Consider the following 25,606-nt stretch of genomic DNA (forward strand, 5'->3'; position numbering starts at 1 on the left):
TTTTTTTTTTTTTTTCCTCCCTACATTTATCTGTTGTAAATAGAACAGAGAAGAGATGAATATTTTGATGCAGTTTTGTTGGCTTTTTTTTTTGTATTGTTCTTATGCATGCTTTCCTCCTATAGTATTTTCCCCACTGCAAGCTTTGAAACTAGAATTTTAATTTTAATCTACAAAAGCAAGAGCCGTTTTCAAAGCTTTTGTGTAGAAGCCCTTAGGTGTGTGTCTTACTTGTTGAAACAGTAACTTGGAATTTCCATTCTCAATTTACACTGAGTATGAGGAGAAGTTAGGGAAAAAATCCTGAAAGGAATACGTGTAGCAAAGATGAGAGGCCTGAGAACCAAGTTCCTGTCCAGGTTTCTTTTGCGGTTTTTCAAGGGCTTTCTGCCTGGAAGTTTAATGACTGTAAGTGAATCAGGATATTAGTGAGAAGATGTCTATTTTTCTTTTTTCTTAGACCAGATTAAAATTTTCTTCTCATTTCAATTGCTCAACTTGAAGAATTTGCTGTTTGTTTTTTTTTTTTCTTATTTATTTAAAAGAGCACTTAGTCTGAAAGCACAATAGTACATGTATTGTAATGCAGTTGTTTTTTTCTTTCAGTGTTTCCAGAACGTGTATGGCGTTGGATTTGAACAAGAGTAGAAGTAGAGTGAACTTCACATTTCTTTGAGTAAGAAGCAATAATGCAACGAAGGCAGGGAAGAGTCAATGCTGGACTGCTTTTGCTGCTTTACCAGATTTCTCAGGTTGGACTTCAGAACATTCCTTCTGTTACCCTCGCAGTGCTCGTGCTGAATGTTTTTTTCTTCCTGAATCCCGTGAGGCCGCTGCATGAGGCGTGCATCAGTGTGAGGGAAGCTTTCTACAGACAGAACTGGCAGCGTTTACTGCTTTCACCTGTCCACCATGTTGATGACTGGCATTTATATTATAACATGATTTCCATGCTTTGGAAGGGAATAATGTTGGAAAGGAGACTTGGAAGTGTGTGGTTTGCGTACATAATTGCAGTATTCTCAGTGCTGACTGGAATTGTTTATGTGCTGCTGGAACTCGTGCTTGTGAAGATTCTGAATGATCCTTCGTATGAAATGAGTTGTGCTGTAGGCTTCTCGGGTGAGTTGGTCCAATTTAAATGCAAAAATAACTAACTATGGATAATATATAATGTTTGTTGAATGAAGTAAATGGACAGGTGGACATCCAGATGCATCTATGTACATTATGTCACTGAAGTGATCATTTCTGAAATTTAAAGCATGTGCTCCTTGTGTGTCCAGTTCTTGTGAGCAGCAGCCTGTGTGCACATGCTCTGTCCAGGCAGTAGATTAAAGTAGCTCTGACAGACTTACTGTCTGTAGTTGATCTTCCTAAACCTTCAGCATTCTCAACGTGACCTTCAGCATATGTAATTTCAGTCAGAGCAAGTGTCATATATGTGGAGCAGATGTTAAGGAAGAAATGAGTATTTTCCTGGCAATAACTGTTTCTTTAAGAGCCAGATTGTATGCATATTTATGGCCCATTCATTTCTCATCTCTTAAGAGTTTTAGGATGCCTGGATTTATTTCCTTATTTTGCAACTGGATGAAATGGACCAGGCCCGTTTTCCCATAGCAGGAACCTGACAGTAGAGCAGGCCTAGGCCCTTCCAATAGGCAGTTGGACCTCAAAAATAATGATAAAAATTGAAGCTGTACGTAGAATATTCTGGTGAGCCAAGGGAGGATTGGATAGAGAAAACTCCTCAATTATGTGCTGCTATCAAATATTTCTGCTCTCAAGCAAATGTATGGTTTCTGAATAAGGTCTGTCAGCAGCAATAAATGTAAGCATGGGCTGTTCGAAGGAACATTTGTGTGTATTATCCTAAAATAAGAGTACCTACCTCATATTAGAGAATGTATGTGAAAGAAACCCGCTGGATAGAGAAGGAAGTTTTGCTGTCCTGTGTTCTCCATGGTGTTAGAAGAGGGGAAACCTTTGTCATGTTTTTTAATTTAGTATATCTTTGTTCCTGTCCAACTTGACTGTCTTTTCCATACTTACTTATGTCACTTTTCCCATTTTTTTTTTCAAGTGATTGCATTTTCTCCTGAGAATTTCATAGTCTTTCTTGAATGTTCTGATAAATAATGCAAATTCATTCTGCCATATTGGCTTTTTATTTGCATGATAAAACAGTTGCAATCAATTAGAAATAAATTATTGTGATTAAAGGCAGTTTATCTTTTTTTTTTTTTTTTTTGCAGAAACAGGTGATTCTGGAGTATATGTAAGATGATTTTTCCATTAATTCACAATTTTTGAGCATATTGCTGACCTTCACACATGCATTTGTCTTGTTTTCAGTCATGGCTTTTCTCAGCTTACTGTACATTTTGAGTTCATTAAGTTTGTCCATTATTACAACTAGAGCTCCCCTTTTGAATTGTTGTATTTTGTTTACTTGAACAGCTACAATAAATAGTTGTATTTAAAACGAAGCTTTGAATTGGCTACATTACACAAATATGTAATTTCAGTCCTTAAGTGACTGAAAAGTATCCCCAAAAAGCAACAAAACCAAAACCAATTGTTGTTCTGACATGCAAGAATATTGCTTTGTGATGCTGTGAAACTGCATGATGTGATATTCCAGTTTTAATAGCTGTCATTTCAGCAGCTAAGTCATAACAATAATTAATTTCTTTACTATCTGGACACAAGTGCTTCTCTCCTGATGTTATTTATTCTTGTTTGCAGGAGTCTTGTTTGCTTTGAAAGTTCTTAACAACCATTACAACCCAGGAAGAGTTAGCAGCGTCCTTGGATTGCAGATATCCAGCAAGTATGCTTGTTGGGTGGAGCTGGTGGCAATTCATTTCATTTCCCCAGGGTAAGTGCATGTAGTACTTCAGAGTTGGTAGATGAGATTTGGGTTACCTGAAGTAGTTTGAAATGCCTATGAGGTGTGAGGAGCGTGAGGTAGTGCCCAAACTGTGCGCTGGGGCTACAGTTCGGTGCTAAACACCACTTTCAAAATGAAGAACTGGAGTATCGTGTCTCAAAAGTATGGCAAAGTTCTGGAATGAAGATAGGAAGTTGGTGGGCACTGGGAAGGGGTATTCATTTTGTGCAAAATGGCTGAACGTGGGAGAGCGCTCTGCTGCTCTGCTTTTTATTTTTCTTCTGGTACCTTCTGTCAATTTCTTCTAGTCACTGCTCTAGTTTACCATTAAACTGACATCCACTATTTCATTTGCTTTTTCTCTTTTTCTCTCGCTTTTTTTTTTTTTTTTTTTTTTTTTTTTTTTTTTTGTAATCTAGAGTTATCTGGATAAAATTCATAGTTCACTGTCCTGCGGTCTTGCTGACTGTCTCCCTTAGTTTTCCTTTGTGCTCATCTATGCCAGTGCAATTTTTCCTTCGTCTGCAGTTAATTTCTGGAGTTGTAGTTGCAAATCATCTGTTCTCTTACATAATATTTTATAAGTGTCAATGGTATTAGAAAATGTGTGTGAAAGAAACTCACAAAATTTACTAACTGCCTAATTGCGATTCATGAACAATTTGCTGCTTTTTAGAAAGATTAAAGAGAGGAACAAGACTGACATACTAATCATTAGATGCTATGATGTGGCAGGTAGAACATTTCCTAGACCAGAATGAAAATTCAGATATTACTTATTTTAAGCAGAGTTTACTGCTTTCTTTATCATTTGTTGCTTGACTGACTAAAACAAGGAATCCCAAGTTAAAAGACAAAAGAACAGCGGAGCTGTTTTTCAATTCAAACGCAATTTGAATTGTCAGCTAAGAGATCACTTCCATGGTATTAAAACTCAAAAGTTTTGGTATATTCATTTTGTTCTTCTGATAAACAAAATGTTGTTTTAGCATTAGTTAGTTTTTTCTTGATACATTAAATAACATTTTTTACTGTTGAAGAATAGTGGAAAAAACAGTGGAAATGATCTGAAGTGAAACCATGAGCATATCACATATCTAATTGGTGGAAGAAGAATTCATGAGGTTAGTGGTTGGATGCAGTTGGGTTTTTTATTTTTTTTCCCAGTTGTGTTACTGCAGACGTGTTCTGGAGGTAGAAAGTAAATATGAGGTATAGAAATAATGTTAAAAATGTCTCTGTAATTTGCATAGAAGCTTAGGCTGCTGCCTTGTCTAAGCAACCCCTAATTATGTTCAATTCTGATACCTAAGACAATTTCACAGCACTTAAATATTAACAGAGGCCACAGAAAGCAAGGAACAGGCTACAGAAATTAATGTCTCAGAACATAATATGTTTAATTAGTAACTGGCAACTGCCTTGAAATGAACCACAATAATTGGCTCTTAGGGCAGTACTGCTACATCCTCTTCTGCATGCTCAAGGCATGTTACAGTTTTTGAGGTGCCTGATTAGATGGTGTTCTTTTGTAGACCGGGGTGCGACATCTTGTTCTGAATAATAAGAGGTCAGTAAGTGGTGCAGGGTTCTGTCCCATCAGACACAAGGTATGTTTGTGCAGCCTTTAGTGGAATGATATATCACAGGGTCATCCATAACCAATGAACTATTGAGAAGTAATACAGAGCCTGATGAAAACTGTTTTTTCCTTTCAGATCTGTGACAGCTATTGTAATTCAGAAAATATAAATTTCTTAGTTAAAAATGTAATAAATTAGTTCTAACCTTTAGTTCTGTTCTACGTTTCTGTTTGTAACTAACTAAATAAATGTTGGACTGAGCCAATTTAATAGACTTATTTTTGGCAAGTTAAGGTGCTCGTTAGAGTTGTTAATATTAAAAAAAAAAAAAAAAAAAAAAAAAAAGAGAGATGACCTTGCAAACTGAGAAGTAGCCCAGCTGGAGAACAGCAGCACAGGAGTGAATCTACATTCTGTGACAGAGATGCAGATCTCTGTAATACACGTTCATAGCTGACAACTGAAAACAAAATCGTAGCATACAATGGATCAGCTATGAATAATAGTTGCTTCCTTTCTCATGGGGTCAAGGATCTGCAGGAACACAGCTTCGAAGCAAATCACAGTCAGAAGAGGTCAACATAACAGAATTGCTGAGCTCTTCATTAAAAGGAAACGAACAAAACCTTTGTATACTTGAAAATACTGGAATATATTTTGGCAAATTTTCTTTGAAATTTTAATTTTTTTCTTCCACTTTCACCTCTCTGTTTTAATTCTGGTGCAGCCTCTGGCATGACTACAAATATTCTGCTCTGTTCTATTATTTTTCCCCACGAGAGATCTTTTCTTATGTGCCTGTTCTCTTATCTAGTCTGCTTTTTTAATTGTGGATGTGTTTAATGCTTAATGATATCACTGAGTCATTGCTGGTTATTGATCGATTTTACTGATCGTTTTACTGATTTTACTAATGTTCCTCAGGAGCAAGAGGGCATGGAGGAGAAACAAACAAAACCACACACGCACCCAAAAAAGCACAAGAAATTTGACAGGGATGACATTGTGTGGTGAAAACCATGCTCTAACATCTTGTTTTGTTAATCATCTTTTACTTTCCTCTGTATTACATAGTTAGTTACAAATTTCCAGTTTCCAGTCAAAGATGAAGTGCTGTTGTCCTGCACATGTGTGTAAAACAAGTTGACTTTTACTTATTCAATGAGTTAATTTGATCTAATTTGCATTCAGGTGGTTTCATTAGCACTGGTAGATTGTGTGCCTTTCTTTCTAAGCAAGTGTCTTAGTTTTCATTTGAGATAGAATCGTTTACTTCAGTGTCTGGTATGATACTCTGTTTTTGGTTCTAGGAGAGAAATGTGCAGCTCACGCAGTCACGTTTATAGTTGCCTGCTAAGCCAAGGCCATTCGCAGCAAAGGGCCCAAGGAGCTGGGGGGGAACAGAATTAAGACAGCTAACTTGAGCTGGCCAAAGGGATATTCCATACTGTATGGCATCAGGCAGGAGTTTTGAAGGAGATGAGAGTTCATCTCTCACTCAGCTGCTCAGGGGTTTAGCTGGGCATCAGCCAGGGGGTGGTGAGCAACTACTTGTGCATGTTGTATGCTTTCAGCTGTACATATATAGTCATAACTACTTTCCTTTTCCTTTTCTCTGCCATAGTAAGTAGTTTTATCTCAGCTCATGAGTTCTACTTCATTTTTTTTCCCTGCTTCTCACTGGGAAGGGGAGGAGTGAGTGAACACCTGTAAGGTGCTGAGCCATCTGTTGGGTTAAATCACTACAGCGAGATTAAATTTTGAAGCAGAGGCTATAAATTCATGTGCACGTGACTACATGCTTGAGTTAATTTTGAAATAAATCATTATTATAAATAATAAGGTTCATCCCATTATCTGAAAATATCCGTTATTTTTTTCAAAATAAAGTTGGTCTGGATTTTTGTAGTATGTCTATTACTTATTTCTTTGTTGAGTGAATGTATACCTGAATGTAGTGTAGCATCAGAGTAGGAGATGGATGAAAATAAGTTCTTGTCACAGAAGACTGCAGCAGTGGCTGAGCTAAGGACATACCTTTGCTAAATAAGTGGCTTTGTTCTGTGCATGAATGATAATTCCAACCAGTCTTTCAGGTTTGCTGTTAGGAGGAAACTATAGAAGTGAAGTGATACAGGCTTCCTTGTTCTTTCGTGTGCTCTGTCAGGTGAGTGATGCCACAGAGTGGAAACTAGTCAGGATAAATGTGCCAGCAGAGAGCAGATTACTTGGATTGTGCATAAGAATACTGGGACAGTATTCATGTTAAAGGATAATATTGTGAGAGGCTTGTAAGCATTGTGTCAGAACTGGGTAGCTGATGAGTAAATGTTGTCATATGGTTTTCATTTTAATGACACCGATTTTCATGGAAACTACACAGCCAAATGAAGAAGTATAATTAATTCTGTTTGGAAGATTTTTCTTGAGTAAAGTGCGCATCAACTTGATGGCACATTTCTTCAGGAAATGGCATTTAGACATATTGCATAATCATCGTTAGTATGAAGTGAATGGTTTAAATAATATCTCTGGGGAGATCCACATTTTCTAACAAAAATTAAATGAGGCTTCATTTGAATTTCTTTGTATCAAAGAGAACATTAGTTAATATTGATAAAGCTTGTTGACATTTAGAGGGAAAAAAACGTGTATTAAAAAGCCAAGAGCCCCATTTCTATTTCCATTCAAATTTCAGTTTGTATTTATACAAAGTGAAGTTGTAACACACGATAAATCTGTTAGTTTTTCTGAACAAGCAGAAGAAAAGGCAATGGTTTATCTTGTTCCTGCAATCAGGAGAATGTTGTTGTCTAACAGCATAATAAGTCAACTTATAAAAATAGACATTGAAGTCAACAGGATTCCCATATTCTTGGGAGCAATGTGAAAATACTCTTTTGGAATCATATGACAGGAGAGGTTGCTTTATGGCTGATAATATATATATATCCAATCCAATATATATATATATATATCCTATATATATATAATATCCAAACTTATATTCTTTATTCAAAAAGTACAAAATAGGAGTACCCTCAATTTTCTGAATTTGATATGAGAACAGTGGAATTTATAATACAAGTGAAGGGAGTGTGTTTGGAGAAGACCTTCCTACAACTTTTGTGCTTCTAATAAATTGCATTTGTGCCTTTCAGCCAAAATGGCATTTAATTCCACGTGCATATAGTTCTGCCTCGTGAAAACAGTTACAGTTTTGTCATTAATTTCAATGTCAGGAGATAAAACTTGTAGAAAGAAGAAATATATTGTGCAAATTTCTTAAAAAGGCAATCTACTCGTAGTGGAAGTGCTGAGCTGCAGCTTGAAGCAGTGATTGAGCACCTGGTGGGCAGGCAGGGCTAACCAGGGGAGCTCAGGTGCACGCGATGTACCTGAGTGATTGGAATGGGAGGAGCCAGGAGCCACTCCTCCCAGAGCTCATTGAAGGGTTGGTAGTGGAGATAAAGAGATCTTGCTGGAGATCCCAGTCTACCTGAGGCCTTCTAGAGGTAAGCGGTTTTTTTCCCTTTGATTGTGTCTATGGCTGCTGCATTTGTTTCCTGTTAGCGTTTTATTTCCTCTTGTTCTTTTTGCTCAGTCTGCAGAAACTGAATTTCCATCTGAGTAGAGCGAAAGGTGACTTTGTTTTACTTCCAGGCAGTGCTTCCACATATTTGTAGTAGAATACTTGTCTTCCTGTAGTGGCCCATGGATCTGTGTTTAACCATCTGACTCACTGCGCGTGCCGGGCTCTGTCCCAAAGCTCTCCTACTGGCCTGTCCCTTCCAGTTTGTATAGGCACTGACTTCTGTGGTACATTCAGAACTCCCTCCTTGTCTTTACTGTATCCTATCCTATCTTTTTCTGTCACTGTGCCAAGGTTGCTTTAAATTATAACGTTATCTCTTGTGACTCCTACATCCTCTCTCAGCTTGTTGTTATTAGCGAGTAATATTTGGTACAGAAAATGTGGAAATCCATTCAGTTCACCTCCTTAGTTTGGTAACAAATCATTGATAAGCAGTAAGCCAGGTTTTCTATCCAGTTATGTATCTGCTTAGTGTAGTTCATACTGCCCAGGGTTTTAAACCTTCTTTGAGAAATGCTGTGAGACAGTGCTGTGTTCCTACAACATGCCACCTGCTGTTTCTCTTTCTGGGGAGGCCTTTTGCCTCCTTGACAAAGGTGAAACATGGTTAATTTATGGTATTTCTTTGTGACCATTTTCTGCTTTTGATGTTCCTACCTACTTGAGTATAGGGAATCTTAATTATTGGGTGTATTAGCTTCTGCAAATTCATAGGAGAGCCTATTTAAACTCTTTCACTGAACTTCTAAGTTGAGTGCTGAGACACAATATTCATGGAGATACTTGGAGCAAACCTCTGGATTTACCCCATATATAATGCTTCTGTGTTGAAGACTTCAGTCTTTTCATTCTATGTACAAATGGGCAATGAACATATTTTTAAAGTAAATAGGTATGTTTAGAAAATAATATGGATTTCAGTTTTTTACTTACTGTTCTTTTAATTATGAATGCACTGTGGTACAAATATGTTGGAACAGGTCTGCATTTAGGGTTTGTAGAATATCAGTTGGGAGGGACCCTTAGAGGCCATCTAGTGCACCCCCCTGCAATGAATGGGGACACCTACAGCTCCATCAGGTGCTCTGAGCCTGGTGTGACCTGGCCTTGGATGTCTCTAGGGATGGGGCTTCCATTTCATAGTAGGATTGAATAGATAGTACTGGGATAAAGTGCTCTACTTATGCTTACATTTGAAACTGTATTAAGTTTTGGTAGCTCCTAGTAGGACATTTTAGTGTAATTCTGTGGATCTAAGTTCTACAGATTAAAATGAGTTTTCTGTCTTGGGAAGACTTCACTTTAAATGCTTGTAGGGGATCAGTGTTCTGTGCTTTACGCAAGCAATTGAAGTGATCTCTCCTGTTAGCTTCCGGCTTCTTCAAGATATGTTGCATACTTGTGAGTGTACACACAACAGTGTTAGGATTTTATGAGGAAAGAAAGAAAACGCTGCACTTCAGTTTGAATTGATATGTTGCTCAGTTCAGTTGGATCATGTACAATGTTTTTTTAGAAATCACAAAATGAGGAAATTAATTTTGGTAAGAAGTTCTGTAAGTTGGAATTCTGTAAGCTGCACATCTGGGTTTAATAGAATAATTACCAGTAATATTAGAAAACAGATTGACCAAGTCAGAGCAGAAATTAATAAGCGTTTGCATTACCCTTGTCACTTTTCTATGCTTGGTTACATAAGGACTTTGTGGATTACGATATTTGCACTTCAGGTTTCCTACCCAAGAAGTCTGTCTCTATTGCTCATAAGATTTTTTTTTTTTCTCATAGGACTTCTTTTGCTGGTCATCTGGCAGGGATTCTTGTTGGACTGATGTACACAATGGGTCCTCTGAAAAAGATCATGAAAGCGTGTGCAGGTTTGTAAGGCCTGCTTTGGTTTGTAAAATCTGCATGAGACTTTGGTGCTCTGAAAAATTAGTGCATCTTGCATACAATTGCAGATGTTTGTGCAGTTCCAGCGGATTTCTAGGGAACTAAAAATAGAGTGAAGAAGAGCAGAAGAAAAGCTCACCTTGTTTTACTTGTTCTTATCCATATTAAAGGTGTCTTTCAGGTGTAATGTTTTTGCTGCAAGTAATACATTTTTACCATTCTTTTAAAGCTATGTATTTGAGGTAAAATGTTCCATGTAAGATGTCAACCAAAATGTCATTCTAAATGGAGTGTGAAGCAATAGAAATATGCCAGAACACAGAATATTTCTGTGTTGGGTTTCTGTTGCTTGTATTGGTTCATGTGGGAATTTTTGAATTTAGAAAAAGCTGAGGGATGCTTGAGAAAGTGTTACAAGATTCCTTGAGCTTTGTGACGCTGAATTGACACAGGTTTTTGTACTGTAGAAACAGTTTTAAGAGGTGGTAGCTTTCAGTGTGTTTTTATACTAACATCTATTTTTAAATGCAGTTGTGCTGTTATGCGAGCATGCCTTTAAACTTCAGGGTTTTACTTAGAAGTCTGAGACCTGTTGCAACCATGTGCTAGGCTTGGTTGTCACAGTACTTGTCTGTTTCCTGATAGGGTAACTTAAGACGTTATTCTAATTGTATATGTGTTATTCTTTCTTTCTAGGTGGCCTTTCTTCATTCACAGACCCTGATAGGCCAAGGAACTACTATTCGGGTTATTCAGGTAAACATTCTCATCCACTTACCTAAAAGCTTATTTTGGTTTTACAAATATGAGTGTAATTTTTGCTTGTAATAGAAAACATGCAGAAGAGCTGACCAAATGGAAAATTTTGCCCTTGAGTATTTCAAAAGTATTAGATTTGTAATTCCTAACCAAATATCCCAGTGTATTTTCCTTACAAAGAACGGCAAGGGCGGTTGTAACTTAGAAGTGTATTTACCCAGGATTTTTATTAATCCAGTTCTCAAATTAAAGATATAATGTTTGACCTAAAGACCAATAAAAATAAAATGAATTGCTCAATAAAATGAAGTGTTGAATTACATACAGTACTCCTACATACAATTACATACATACTCCTTAAAATAGGAGATGTATGGTGCATGAGCTGCCTGCTTCCAGCTGTATTCTCAGGCCAGCTCAGATGTTCACCTAGGTATAGTTTCTGTTCATCTGCATTACTGTGTTCTGTGTTAACAACAACCAAACCTTCCTTCTGTACACCAGCATAGCAGCATGTGTGGAAAATCAAATGGTTTATATTGGAAAAGGCAATTTAATTTGCTAATGAAGATAAGAACTTGCACTTGATATTTAAATTCTCTAATCTGTTGCAGCCATTGTACAGACACCGGGTGTTCAGGATGGGGGTGGGTGTTAAAGACAACCTTTGTGGAGCAGATCCTGAACTGTCCTGTACTTCTTTTCCAGCTCTTCCTAACCAGCAACAGCACTTCATGTAGTGTAGAATGATACAGGGGACTACATAGCACCTGGGAAGAAGTTGTAGGGCACTGGCAAAAAGGAAGTCTGCTGCTTGTTGTATGGCTTGAGCAGTTCCCAGAGCAACAGAGGTGGTGCTGCTTTGAGTTGGTGGTCATGGAAGGAGCTAAAGGAGTGAGGTTAACATGAATTATCCTGTCTTCCAAGCTTGGCTTTAGACATAACAATTTTTCTTTTAGTAAATTCTTTTCTGTAAACTGAATTGTAATTGTAAAATATACATATTTCTGATACATATACATTTTTTTCCTTATGTATATTCTTCATAGTTATCTTTCATCCTACTTGCATGAGTTTTCAAGGAAGAATTCACAATATGCTTGTTGTATGATATAGTAATACATTTGACCATTTGTAAATTAGGAAAACTCTGTAGTGTTGCAGGTTCACTATGAACATACAGCACAACCTTACCTGAACTTCTTATTTTTTGGTATTGCTGAGTTATTGCTGCCTGACTTTATTAATAAAAATAAAAAATAGATAATCAGAATGGATTTATGAAACGCTACAAAGAAACAGCTTTAGAAGGAAAAAAAAAAAAATATTTCAGCTGTAATTTTACCCCAGTAATTGGTGACTGAATTAGGTTTACTCCAAAGACAGTTCATGAATAAAATATTAGGATACTTATTGGGATTAATAGGAACACCTTGAACATGTCAATGTTACTGAATTGTTTCTCATCGTAAAACAGAAGATTACAGCTTTGTCAGCACTTACAACTCGAGGACAATGTACAGTATCACATTTACCATATTTTACGGTCAACTTAAAAGGCAGCATCTTTCTTTTATCAGATAAAACCAGGATTTTTATACTCTTCATGCAGGCAGTTTTGAAGCCTCTAGAAAATAAATTTGTAGCTGAGAAGACATTCAGATTAACATAATATAGAGGGGAATAAGGGGATGCATAAAGATTGCATCCAAAATGTGTGTGTGTCAGCTGAGAGATATTCTGCAGTTGGTTTTATGTTTTTCTGCAGAATTGTCTCTTAAATAACGCCACAGTGACTGAGAGGCTTTTCAAGCTTGTTAAAAATGACTAATTTATAGGGATTTAAAAATACACGTTCATCATTTTCTAAGTGGAGGAATAGCAGATAATTGAGAAATGGCAGAAGTTCAGATTGCAGGACAACACCAAATCTTTGCTGTGCTTTTATGAAAATTCATCCCAATGTCAGCTGTTGTCTGTTCTCAAAAGGCCAGGATTGCATTTTTGTGTGCACCTATATTGTGTGTATGCTCATATAAAACCATGTGCACACGTGTATGAAATCAATTACATCTCAGTTTATAGTCTGTGCTTGTTAGTCTTCCTTACAGAAATTCCACATGGAATCTGTAACTAGCGAGGTAATACGTGACTGTTAATACTGATGCTAATGATCTGAAGATAAAAAGAGGTGGCATGCTGTACTTGTTTCATGCAGAAATATTTCCATTATTTCTTTCATTTTGAAAATCTCATGTACTTTCTCTAATCACGTGGGTAAAACTGTTTGTGTTTCTGTACTTTGGTTCTTCCAAATCTAATGTCTGGTTGTCTGGAAGAGGGAGAACTGAAATTATCCAAAGTTTTATATTCTGAAAATACAACATTTAGAAAACAAACTGGGACTTTGCTCATGAGTTTTTCTCAGGTTGGGTTTTCTGTGTTCAGGCAGGTTCTGCTAAATCAAGTCTCACTCCATTCTCCAGCCAGGTTGTTTTCTTCTCTTTTAAATTGCACGTGTTTGGATGGATGGTGGTTTTCCACAGTTGTTTTTGACTGACTTTGTTCACGGAAATGTCTGGTACAGGAAAATGCAGTGGTTGCAGATGAGATCTGCAGGCTGTGTTGGCTTTCTTTAGAGCAGGCATAGCACAGTGTTGTACATTGTACAGTATTGTACAGAAATGCAGAATTATTTAGTCGTGTTCTAGGTTCAAACATGACTTGTGCTTAAGATGGCGCGTTGTTTGTGGGGTGAGGCGAGGTGCACATGGAAAAGCCTGAAACCCACGTGGTTGTCTTGTTGCTGTTGGGTGGTTGAAGGCCTGGTACTGGCAGTTACGTGCTGGGGGGGAGCTGATGAAAGCTATTTCCATTTATTTGAAACATGAAATCATGGCAGTGCTATGACATTTGTAACAAATGCAAAGGTGGAGATCCTTGCTGTATCTTCACTGTTACTGTTTTTCTCACCCCGGTTCTCCTGACTCCAAATCATATTTTTTCTTTTCCAAATTAAACTGATTTGTGGAAGAAAGACAATGTAAAGATAACATCTGCTTTCACCCTCTCCCACTGTGTAACAGCCGATTATTTTCTTTGTTTTCACTTTACAGAGTATTACAGATATCCAGATGATCAATACAGAACACCAAGGAATTATCATGACTATACAGGTGGGCTCACTGAAGAAGAACAGCTTGAAAGGGCAGTGCTAAACAGTCTGAATGAAAGAGGTAAGAATTTCATTATGTGTCATCTTTCAGATCACGGTTTGTGTTGAGGTGGGAGGAATAGGAAGGCTGTGTTGTTCATTACTTATGTTCAGGATTTGGACATCCCTTCAGAAGTGACCAAATGTTTCCAGGTAGAATTTTCAGAGACCACAGCATGAGGATGCAGTGTCATTCTCACGTAACTGCATGTGTAATTGCTTACTGCTAATTGCTGCTACTACAGGAAGAGAAATGCTTTTATGACAAACCTCAAGTAAACAAAGTTGCTGTGCCAAAGACAAACAAACCACCTCTCATTCTCAATTGTAATATGAAGCAGTATAACAGAGGAACAATGATGTTGCTGATGTTTAAACTTCCTGCTGATTTTGTTTTATATATGTATTGGAGGAGTAGCGTAGCAATTTCTTGTGTTGTTCTCTTTCACCCTGAAGAAAGTTTAGATGAGAGCTAGCTGAAAGACGACGGAGAAGTAATTCAGGAATAAAAGTGCTGTTTGTTTTAGTTGCGATTTATCAGTTGAATTAATATAAAATATATTGAGATACATTTTGTTTTTTTATAATACAAATGAAGTCAAGAGGGAAAGAAAAAACATCTTGGGATATACTTCTCAGCTTGTGAAAACAGGCGTGAAGGAAATATGCCTGGTAGGCTAGCAGTATGTTATTGGAGCATCATGTGTAAAATTTACGTCAGTTGTGCTCATAAAAAAACTTCTTTATGGCTATTAGAAATTTCAGGCAAAATAGGGAAATGAATAGCTTCACAAATCATCATCACTAACTCACAACTGCTGTGATCCTATTTGTTATGAAGAACATCGCTGTGTTATCTGCAGTGTTTTCAACAAGGCAGCAGACAAGGTAATGTTGTGGTCTGAAAAGGCTTTTTCTGCTTGAAAATTTGATTAACTTCTATTTGTAAGTAAAGATGGCTTTTTGTTTTGTTGCATCAGTTGTGGGAAGTCAGCTTGGAGGCAGAAGTTCAGTCTTTGAGGAAAAGTAGTAATAAAAGTATTTTTTTTTCTAGTTGTCTTTGCTTTTGTGTGCTCACCTTTGTTCTCTCATGGAATTTGCTCCTAACTGCCCTGAAGTACTGTGAAACCAGCAACTTGAAAGAACAGGAAAACCCACTCTGATTTCTGCAGCAAAATTGTCCCTGTGATACGGTTAGAAATTACAGTAATCTGAACAGTTCCCTTAAAATCACACTGCACTGAAAATCTTGGTACTTGGTGAAGGGTTTAGCTTTCAAGGAAATGAATAAAATAGCATCTGGTTCATCTGTTCTGTCAGCACAAGTTGATATGTTTGATATCATTATGTTGTCTTAGGAATTTTAAAAATAAAACACCAAATAATATCAGTATTTTCCCCTACATAAATATAAGTTTTTGGGAAGGAATATGCCTAAAATAAGCTTTTTTGGAAGGGACACTTTTTCCTGATGTTTCAGATGATGATTTACAACATTTTTTTAACTAATTGAGAAAGATCTTGTAGAAACTTTCAAGATGGGTGTTATGCGATGTGTTGTGCTGCAAGAATGAGACATGTTTGTGGTCGTTTGGTTTTTTTAAACTATCAAGGAAATACACCAGATCTTTTTTTTTGCTTATTTTTCCAAGCAGTCAGTGTACAGAGTCCTGCTCTCACGGGTCCTTTGGTCTGTAACAGCTGAGTGCCTGTGGCTGCTGAGTTGTTTGAGCATAGGCACATAATGGTTGTGTTGTGACTTGGGGTGAAGGGTGGTTTGGATGCTGCCTTAAAACATTTGACTCTCATTTCGAAGCCTTGAGTCACACTGTAGAAGGAAAGGCTGTAAGTTTTTATCAAAGTCTCAAGTATCTGAAAATGTCAAATTCTGAGCTCACTGTGGAAGGGATGATTTGCACATAGGAGCTGATATTACAGTAAAAGAAAGTGATGATATTTCCACAGAATGAAATCAGTTTATAATAAGGACAAAATGGATAATATAAATTATTGGACAGTTTGCATCTCAGTCTTTCATACATCAGTGTGGAACACCTGCGCCTTTCTTCTGTAGCCTTTACTTCTGTTCCTGTAGGTGAGTGTTATTTCTGTTCATGTTTTGGAGTTCCATGCAGCATTTGGACGAAGATAAGAGGAAATGTATTCTTATTTGGAGGATGTGCTATGAAACCTGAGAGAGAATTAAAATAGCATCTCTAGCTAAGCATGCCTCACTGCTGGAAAGCTGGTGTGACAAGTCACAGGCTTAACTACAGTTTGAGAGAGCAGCACTTCTGATGTCTGTGGTCATGTTTGTTTTCAGTGCTGGTTAGAGCTTTTGGAGCACGCAGATAAGTGGGAAAATGTATCATATTGTGTGGTGTTTGCAGTGACGTTCCTACAGATGTTGTTTCCAGTGGTTTTGAGCAGTGTTTCAGCTTTGCATCGCTTTTCCCTACTTGCTGTTTCAGTTTGGAAAATATTTGAGAGCTCAATTTTAAATATTTCATAAAACAAGTTACTTACAAGTAAAACAAGTTATCTTACCTACAGACACAGGTCATATTTCCAAAATAAAGTAATACAGGGTATGTAATTGATCATACCTGCACTAGAGTGGCAGAAAGGGTGAGATGAGTTTTTTTTGTGCTAATGAGCAAATAGAATACTCTTCCTTGTCAGTGTGAAAAGTAATCAGCTTCAGTGAGTGCTGTCTTTTCAACAGAAGACGCTTGCGTGGCGTTTGCTGTAGCCTGCAATTATATGGATGGTGAAACAGGTGCCTAACGTGACTAAAAATTACATGAAATCATGTGAAGCAGACACGTAAATGGATGTAAACACAGGTCCCAGAACCAAAGTTCAGGGTACTCTTCTCTGATTCATCATCTGTGACATTTAAACCATCATAGTTGCTCTGTAGCTTGGCTGAACAAAGGACAGTGGTAATTTTTTTGTTGTTGTTGTTGGACAAATGCATTTACAAGGGTTTTTAGGCCACAGAATGTATCATTAGATTTGGAATGTAGAGGTGTTCTATCAAATGGCTGTGTTAGTATCCTGCCAAGCTAGTAAAGCCATCTGTGGCATCGTCCAGAATGTCCTGCTATCACTTACTGTCCACAACTGCAAACTTATTTGTATGGAGGTGTGCATCAAGTTCAGTCCCAGTAATTTTTAATATAATTCCACCATGCATGAGTTATCTAAGCCCAGCATGAAGGTACTGCATTTCTGCTTGCCCTATAACTGAGCTGTATGGTTTTACTGTGGAGGTAGAATACATGGCTTTCCGTTCTGGTTTAATCCTCATATTAACAGCTGTCTTTAATGTAACCCCAGTATGCCCTATCTCTTCTCTGTTGTTTCCTTCGTATTCTGCTTGCAAGAATATCTTGATTGGTGTGGGATGTGGGTTTGCATTCTTGTGGTGGTGGGCGCTGGGTTGTTTTTGTGAGCTGAACTTCCAAGTTTGTGGTTTTCAGTCTCAAGAATGTTAAGAATCCCTTGCAAACTCGTGTCTCTGCACAAAGGAATTTTCCTCTGAAGTTTTTAAACATGTAGGTGATGGTCTTTGCATTCTGTGGTTAAAGCGTGTGTATGTAGATAGTCCTCTATGTTACAAAGCACATTTCTAGCTGTGCGTTTCTTTTATTCTGATTTAAATTAAGGAGGAGTTTGTGGCCTAGCATAGGCTAACCTTAGGTTCATCTGCTGTGTGATTATGAAGTATGTAGGCTTTCCAGTTCTCTGAATTTCATTTTAGAGTTCCTGTTTCTGTTTCCTTGTATTGAGATGGGGCGTTTTAATAGTACCCTATGGAATGTGCTAAATCCATTGAAGATGGCAAGAATTATGAAACAAATGTATAATTCCATCTTTCTTCAGAGCTATCTTCCCCATTTGCTGCTGTAGGATTGCTAGTCATTGTATTTGACGGATGGCTTTCTGTAGAAATGTCTTAAAATGAATTCTATGCTCATATGTGCAGTTCATGATACCAGACTGAAATACATTTCAAAATACCTGTGCTAAGATTGGTGTCTTGATTCTTTAAGTCCAGCTTTTTTTTTCTTTAGGTGTTATTTGATCTTATGTGCCCAGCAATGTGTTCTGGGCAGAAAGTTCTCCTGAGTAACGCTGCTTCTAACACAGATCTCTACAGCTTCCTGAAACTGCACCTGTGGTCTGTGTTCCTGACCACCAGTGCTCTGCTGGGGCAGGTTTCCAGGAAACGGGTTTTGCTCGCTTCTCTCTAATTAGGCTGGATGCAGTGCTGTGTTAAGGTTACTAATTGCAGCATTTGACATCTGGGGATGACGACACTCGTGGTGCAGCTCATCCTTTGTTCCTTCCATCAAACCTTGGTAGTGTAGCTGGTTATTTTTGGAAAGGCTGCCTGGTGTGGCTGAGTTCCTTTGGTCTTTAGGCAACAAGTTGACAGTGACAGGGCAGTTCCCAGGTTCTGCTACCAAGGAGTTGATCATATAGAGGTCTCAGTAACTGTTATCTTTGCACTTAAAATACAGACATTACTGCTGACACAAAGTATCGATGTAGATCTGCACCTTAAAAAATACACAGAATACTGCTTTTTTTCTGTAGCTTCTTAAGTATATGAGAAGTTTTTGAAGGTACCACCAGTACAGCTTTCTTTTGGACCCTTTCTTTCACGCGAGATTCAACTGACAAGGAAAACAGCAAGAAAACATTTTAATAAATAAATAGTTAAACCTTTGTGGATAGAAATGTTTCCTTACATTCATGCTACTTCTGTTACAAAAGCTGGATCTACGTATGGAGATGGTCTGTTCTTGGCGTTTTGATCCAAGACTCAGTGATACAAATGGGAGCTTTTTTATTGACTTCAGTGGTCTCTGGACTTTTTTTCCCTTAGTAACGTTCTCATAGAGGAAGAAATGTTCCTTCCACAGTGGGTTTGGCAAGGTCACCTTGCTGGAGAACGGGCTCTTCTGCTGAACAGCTGTGGATGTAATTAGAAGAAGCTGTGTGGGGCTACATAAAAGTGCTTTCTTCCACTCTGGAGAAAGAGGGAGTTGCTGCAGAGTGGCTTCGGTCGTCATTGGTGCTTCCATCCATCTGTCTGGGATTCTTGGTCTTGGCTCTGGGAGATGGATATTGTTTAGAGATTCTTTGTTGTGTCTTTGTTAGGCGTGCAGAAATGCACTAGAAGAAAAACAGTGTTTTTTTCCAAACATGAATTTAAATATTAAATTTCTTGAGAACATGAACAAACCTAGTTTACCACTAAAAGCTTCTCCAAACTAAGATCTATGGATAATCCTAATCTTGGAATTCCCCATTAAATTACTATTTTATTATTTATTGTCTCTGGATTAATTCTACAAATGAGTGTAGCTTGCACTTTGTTTCTTGGGACTGTCTCAAAAATGCTCTCAATCTCTTCCTGATGTCTGACTACATAAATAAGTATTTTCTAGTAGTTTTGTGGAAAGTATAAATCTCCTTTTGTCTTGTTGGCCAAAATCCTGGCAGTGTCCTTACAGTCCTAAGACTGGTTTGCATCTCTTCCATATTTTTTTCTATTGAGAGTCTGTTCCTTGCATTTAAAAAAAAAAAAACCAAGTATCTATAATTATACACATATAGTAATAGCACAAACATTCCCTGCCGTTGTCAATGTGCAGCAGCATACAAAACAACTTTGTCTTTGATATTCAATCTTCCTGACGCTTTTGGAAGTTCTTGAAAATCCTATTGCCTTACCTAAAACTGAGGCCATTACCTCAGAGAGCAGGAGGAACTGAGTGTTTGAGGCAGTATTTCTGTGATAGGTACGAAAGGTAGAATGAAAACTCTGCGTGGTGATTGTCTTATTTTTCTTCCTTATACCACACTTAATGCAGAGGAGAAAAATGAACACTTCAGACATTTTATGGCTTTTTATTATTACACTGACAGTATGTCATGTTTCAAATTGTCCTTAGATCTGATCTTGTTTAGAGATCAATGTGTAGGTGAACACGAACCAAATGGCCTCCTGGCACTGCCAGCTGGCCGCTGGGTTTGGCTTTGCTGCCAGAGGCAGCTGCTGCACATCTTGATCAACAGCTCCAGAGTTTGTGGGAAATCCGTGTGCTCCTTTGTGGAGTGATCTGGTTGCTTTGTGTTTGCAGCGTGTGTGGTTGGAGGTTCACATTCACTATCATTCAACAGATAAATGTTCTTCTGAATAACTAGAAATGGTGATGTGGCTGTTCCTCGTCCAGTACTGTAGCGTCCATTGGCACGTGTTCAGGGAAAATAATTCGCCTGCAGTAATCATGCTTTCTATAAACCTTGCAGTTCCTCAACAAGTTCTTCCTTTCTTGCACAAATCTCAGTCACAGGAAAGCAAAGATAAGGCAGATATAGTGATCCTTAAGCCTTGTGGAAGTGTATATTAAGGTGTCAGAATCCTAGAGTACCCTGATTCAGAAGGGACCTACAAGAATCCTCAAGTCCAACAGCAGCTCCATGAAGGACCACCCAAACCCTATCTCTGAGAGCAATACAGATTTAGTTAGACTATTTGCAATTACAGTCATTCTATTCTATTGCTGCTCCTGTAACTGTGAACTTCAGCAACAAAGAAAATTCTCACAGTAAGAATATTCTCCTTATACACAGAAGACAGTTCTTATTCACAGTAAAATTAATTTTGAAGTATGGTATTGGGGGTTTAGTGCTCTAATTTCTGTGCTGTATCCTTTGTTTTGTCTCTCTGCTGTTACTGCTGTTTTTTGGAATACTGTAAACGCAGTCTTAAAGCCCATTAGTCTGGAAGTTTTTTGCTGATGTGTTGAAAAGATTGCGTTCTCTCGTGCGGTTGTGGCCTAATTACCATTTCTGAACAACTATAAATATTTTGGTTAGGTAAGGCTGTTACTTCATTAATATTTCTGTTGTAATTAAAAAAGGCGGCAGAACTATTTTGGGTAATGGCGTAATTTAGGTATATGCAGTTATATATTTATGTTCCTATTTTAAGACTCACTGAAACAACTTCACTCATCAGCGTGTTGTTTGATGTACAAAAATATCTTCTCATGAAGGTTTCGGAATACGTTGCTCGCCTTATTTTGGTGTCAGCAGATAGAGGAGCGTTTTGCATCCTTGTTATAAAATCTTGTTCCGTTTCTAGTGGTTATTGGAGCTCCTTGTATTTAATGAATTGAGCGGATGCTGGGGCGCTCTGCCAGAACTCGTCTTAATTTGCAAATGGTATCTGGTTTCTGAAGTAAAACCTGACCACAGATGCTGCATAGAAAAATTCACAGCTTCATGAGACTCCTTGGTATTTCATGGACAGTGGCATGATGGAAAGTATTTTTTTAAGTTGAAATGTTTTAATGATGATTAAAAAGAAAAACCAAAACAGTGCTGTTTTGATGCTGTACGGTGCAGCAATTTGCAGGATTTACAGTCATGACTGTATTGCTCTTCATATGTCAGAAGGAAGGCATTCATATCTTAAGACTGATCAGTCTTAACTTACTGATTATTTTCTGTTTATTTACCCCAGGTGTAACATAGCAATTAAAAAAAGAACTGAGAATTGCAACGATTGATCTTATGAAACATTCATGCACTGACATAAACATCACTGCTGAGAGCGTTGTAACAAATGCAGTGTTTAACGGTTTGCTCACAGATAAAATAGTATTCCAGTATGTTTCACAATATGAGGCGTTCACAAATGTTGGTGTTAAAAGATCTGTTGGGTGGTTTGGGGCCTTTTTTCCCCTTGGTACTATTGTGGAAGGGTCTGATGTCTGCTGACCACTTTGCTTCATGCTTTCCAATTTGGAGTTTTTGGGTTTTTTCACTTCAGGAAGAATGTTCACGGGGTGATGGAAAGTTTCAAGCTCACGTCTCTCCATTTGTGCTCATAGGATATAGTTAAACAACTGTGTGTTTTTGTTTCCAAACACACATTCTATGTATAAGAAAGTAAAATGAGGTGAAATAAAAGTAGTGAATGAATGTTAAGTTTGCTGAATCTTTTTAATTAACGGAACCCATTCTGCTCATGCTGCAAATCAAGTTAACTGATTTGTTGAAGGCGGTGAGTTTACTCTTGGATTTAAAGTGTAAAACAAAACTAACCAGAGATGGGACCTGTGCTGAGCTGTAGGGTTTCCAATGCACATCAGGTTTATATAGTACTCTGATCATTATTTTTCTAATGCCCATCTGCACTTGCTGCCATGCATGTATATTCACAATTGTCACAGTATTAAGATAAGCTATTGAAATGCATTCAAAATGAGGTAACATTAGTTCCTCTCTGAAATTTGATGAATTCCCTAGCTGGCGTGCTGTTTTGCTCTAGAGAATAATGCATCTACATGGGGTAAGGATGGTAAGTTCCAGGGAGTTCATGTAACATTTGTCAAACAATGAAGTACCCTTTCCAGACACAAAGAAACAGCTTAAATTTATTTTCGGATTTGTCTCTGGTAGTTAAAACAGAGGGACAAACTGAAGATAAAATACTAAAATACACATTAATTTTCTGTGTATTAATGAATTTAAAAAATACTCTCACACAATGCATCTTGTTTTCTAAACGTTGATGCTGTTGTTGCTGCACAGCCGTGTTTGGGCAGCTGCAGTTATCTCTGCATTTTCCCACAGCTTCCCTACTTGGCAAGCGCAAAAGAAATTCTGACTGCGTTCTGTATTTTCACAAAATACTGCATTAGGCAAGTGCTCTACAAATTGAAATGCTCTTCTAAATGAAGCAGAAATTGGAAGAACCCCTTCATAAATTGGACTTTCTGTTAATACCCGGTGTAAACAGGTCTCGCCTGCTCACTCCAACCTGCAATTAAATATCTATTTTGAAAATGAGCATGATAGCATACTTGCCTTTGGTTTTCATTGTTTGCTTGTTCTGATATGAGATCCTGAGGTGGAGGTTTAAGAAATACCAGGTATCACAAAGACTGTTGCATTATCTTTAAGGCTAATTTCTTTAACCTGAACACTCTGCATTTGCTCAGAGAATGGTTTCTCATTTTTGTTTCCCAAGGCCCATTGGTTGAGGTTGTGTGCAACCACAACCTTTTAATCCTTCTCTTTGCTCTGTAACTTAATGTGAATTTGGAGCAGTTGCTTTGCTTTGTTTTCTATTGCGTGCATTGTTTTTTCTTGCAGTGCTGGAGCAGAGAACCTTCCTTCAGTCTTGGTGAGATTTCTGTTCGCTTTAACTTGCAATTCTCTCTAGCTGACGTGCCAAGTTTAGTTTAGTTTATTTCCAAAACTGCTTGCTGCCAACTGAATATGGACCTGTTTGTGCATCTGTTATGGGTCAGCATGTTGTACTGCTATTATATAAGCAAATACAGAAGCTTGTTTTGCCAGAAGTAGCTAGTGATGATGTCTAAATATTTTAACAATCTGGAGTTTACTGTATGAAGTGGAGATTGTGAAAAATGCGTGCTCCCAAGTTGATACACTCTAGACTTCGGGGTGTGGGAATGTTCTTGCTGTTTTCCATTTCAGAGTTTTAAGAGCACTTGTTGGAAGTGGATAGTCCTGAAACCATTGGAATTGGAAACATTCAATGCCTTGTTTCCTTTGTGTTGTGATGTTTTGGATTGCAGGGTATGTGTGCATTTTTTTTCAAATTACAGAACAAAATGACAATTGTTTTTCATTGTCTTCTAGGTTTTGGTGGAGCAACATACAATAATGAGCGGCGACCCTACGGCTTTTGGTTCCCCCCTGAGCAGCATTCAGAAGAGGAAATGCGAAGGCAAAGGCTTCGTAGGTTTTGGAGACAATGACGGGGGTAGGCGTTGATGTAAACTGTAAAGTGAGATTCAGCATTCACAAAATATTTGCAAATTTATTTATTTGGGTTTCTTCATTTTCTTTTTTAACTACTATTTGCAAAACTGCAGAAGATTTTGTGAGCTTAGACTCAAAAATTGGATAAAAATGAGTTGGGAATCAAAATGTGATCTTTGTCATTTCATTTTGATGCATCTTAAAGATGAAAGAGAACTGTTTTTTACCAAGCTTTTTTTCCCTGAAGTTCTGTGTAGCCTGGCTCTTTGGCTGCTGGTATTCTCAGACAACAGGTTTTCTTCATCCATCACAGAGGAAAAAAAACACAGAAAACAATAAACCCTTTTAAAGTGTAACTTTAAAACTATGCAATTATTTATAACTATGCAATTACATATTTTTGATTTGAGATGAACAACTCTTCTGGGATGGGATGTGAATTGTCACTTGAAAAGACTGCCATGAGGACAACAGCTGGATCACACGAGTCTAGGCTTAGACTTTTCATGGAAAGGAAGATGCATAAGCCATACAAGGAATAGATTTAGTTGTTAACTTGTACTTCTTAGAAATACCTGTCTTCCTGTTTAAGAGGCTTTGGAAATTACATTGAATTATATTGTGCATAAGCTGTTTATAGAGCTGTAGAAATTCAGCTGTTCAACTCTATATGTATCGCGTTTGAGGTCCAGGGAGCAGTGGTAATAGTTTGCAGGCTGGTGGAGGTCTTGCCTTAACATAGTGAACTTGGAATTCTTCATTTTCTAGAAAGCATTCCTGGACTTAATTCTGGAGTGGCTGACAGCAGAGCTGGGAGCTCGGCTGTCCCTGTGCACAGGCCATCTATTCTCTGCCCTGCTGGCAGCTTATCTGTCTGTTCAGAGATGTTAACTAACATAATGCTTTTTTTGAGTATCATTCTGAAAAACCATTCATTGCCTAGACTTATTTTTCTTGTTTATGGGAAAAAAAAATCATCTGAAAGATACTCCTGTAACTATTTTCAGACCTGGAGAGGTGTGATTGAACAAAAATGGGTTTTGTCTTTCGGCACAGAATTGTTTGAAACTCTTTAGCACTCACTTAACCTGGTGCTAGGATGAGCAATTTTATGATTTCTTTTCAGAGATATGATCACCATCATGTGCTATATGAAGTCTCTCTCTATGAAGTTACAGACTGAGTGTAAAAGGGAAAAAAAAGATGTGGTTTAAATAGAATATATCTCCTGCTATTAATGTAAGCTGGGGAAGTTTATATTTGCTGCAAAACACATAAGCTGTTCTCCCACTAATGTGCCATTCTCTTTCACCTTCCTACCTAGTCCCGGTTGCGTGCCCAGCAGCTGCACACTGTTATACTGGATATGAGGTTCAAGGGTCTGAGAGCCCAAAGGCACGAATGCAGTTTGACTTTGGATGTAATTGTTTAGGTGATATAAAAACGCTGTTGATGTTATGCACAGTGTTTTCGGTCAGATTCTAAAACAAAGGATAAGTAATGGTGAATTATTGTGTTCTTTGCCTTTTTTTCCTGATGTGCCTTGGTTGTTTTTCAGTATATTCAGTAGCTGCAGAATAAAAAAGCAGATAGGCGTACCTTACAGCAGGCTAACTTTCTGGTATTCAATTAAATATCAAAAAGATGCATAGTTTGCACATTTTGCTCACTGTGTAATAATGATGTGAAAAGGAGGAAGTAGGAGGATTGTTTCCTCAGACAAAATGTAACACACTGGTCAAATGCTTGTGCAATTTACTGTCTATCATTTTAATTAAAAGCACTGCACTTCACTAGTTAGTTAGAGGAAGTAAAGCAGAAACCAAGATGAAGAATGTGATTACAAC

The 25,606-nt window shown here is 37.7% G+C and overlaps 1 protein-coding gene across 1 annotated transcript; it reads left to right on the forward strand.

Moving 5' to 3' along the window:
- Window positions 1-689: 689 nt before the first annotated feature.
- RHBDD1 (rhomboid domain containing 1) lies at window positions 690-23,755 on the forward strand (the record flags this gene model as incomplete). The annotated part of the gene is made up of 6 exons (XM_079539666.1): window positions 690-1,122; window positions 2,752-2,884; window positions 9,863-9,951; window positions 10,664-10,723; window positions 13,843-13,962; window positions 23,637-23,755. 6 exons carry the CDS (start codon window positions 690-692, stop codon window positions 23,753-23,755), a joined length of 954 nt encoding a protein of 317 aa, XP_079395792.1.
- Window positions 23,756-25,606: the final 1,851 nt, after the last annotated feature.

Source organism: Tetrao urogallus (genome assembly GCF_951394365.1).
Source record: "Tetrao urogallus genome assembly, chromosome: 9".
Classification (NCBI taxonomy): Eukaryota; Metazoa; Chordata; class Aves; order Galliformes; family Phasianidae; genus Tetrao; species Tetrao urogallus.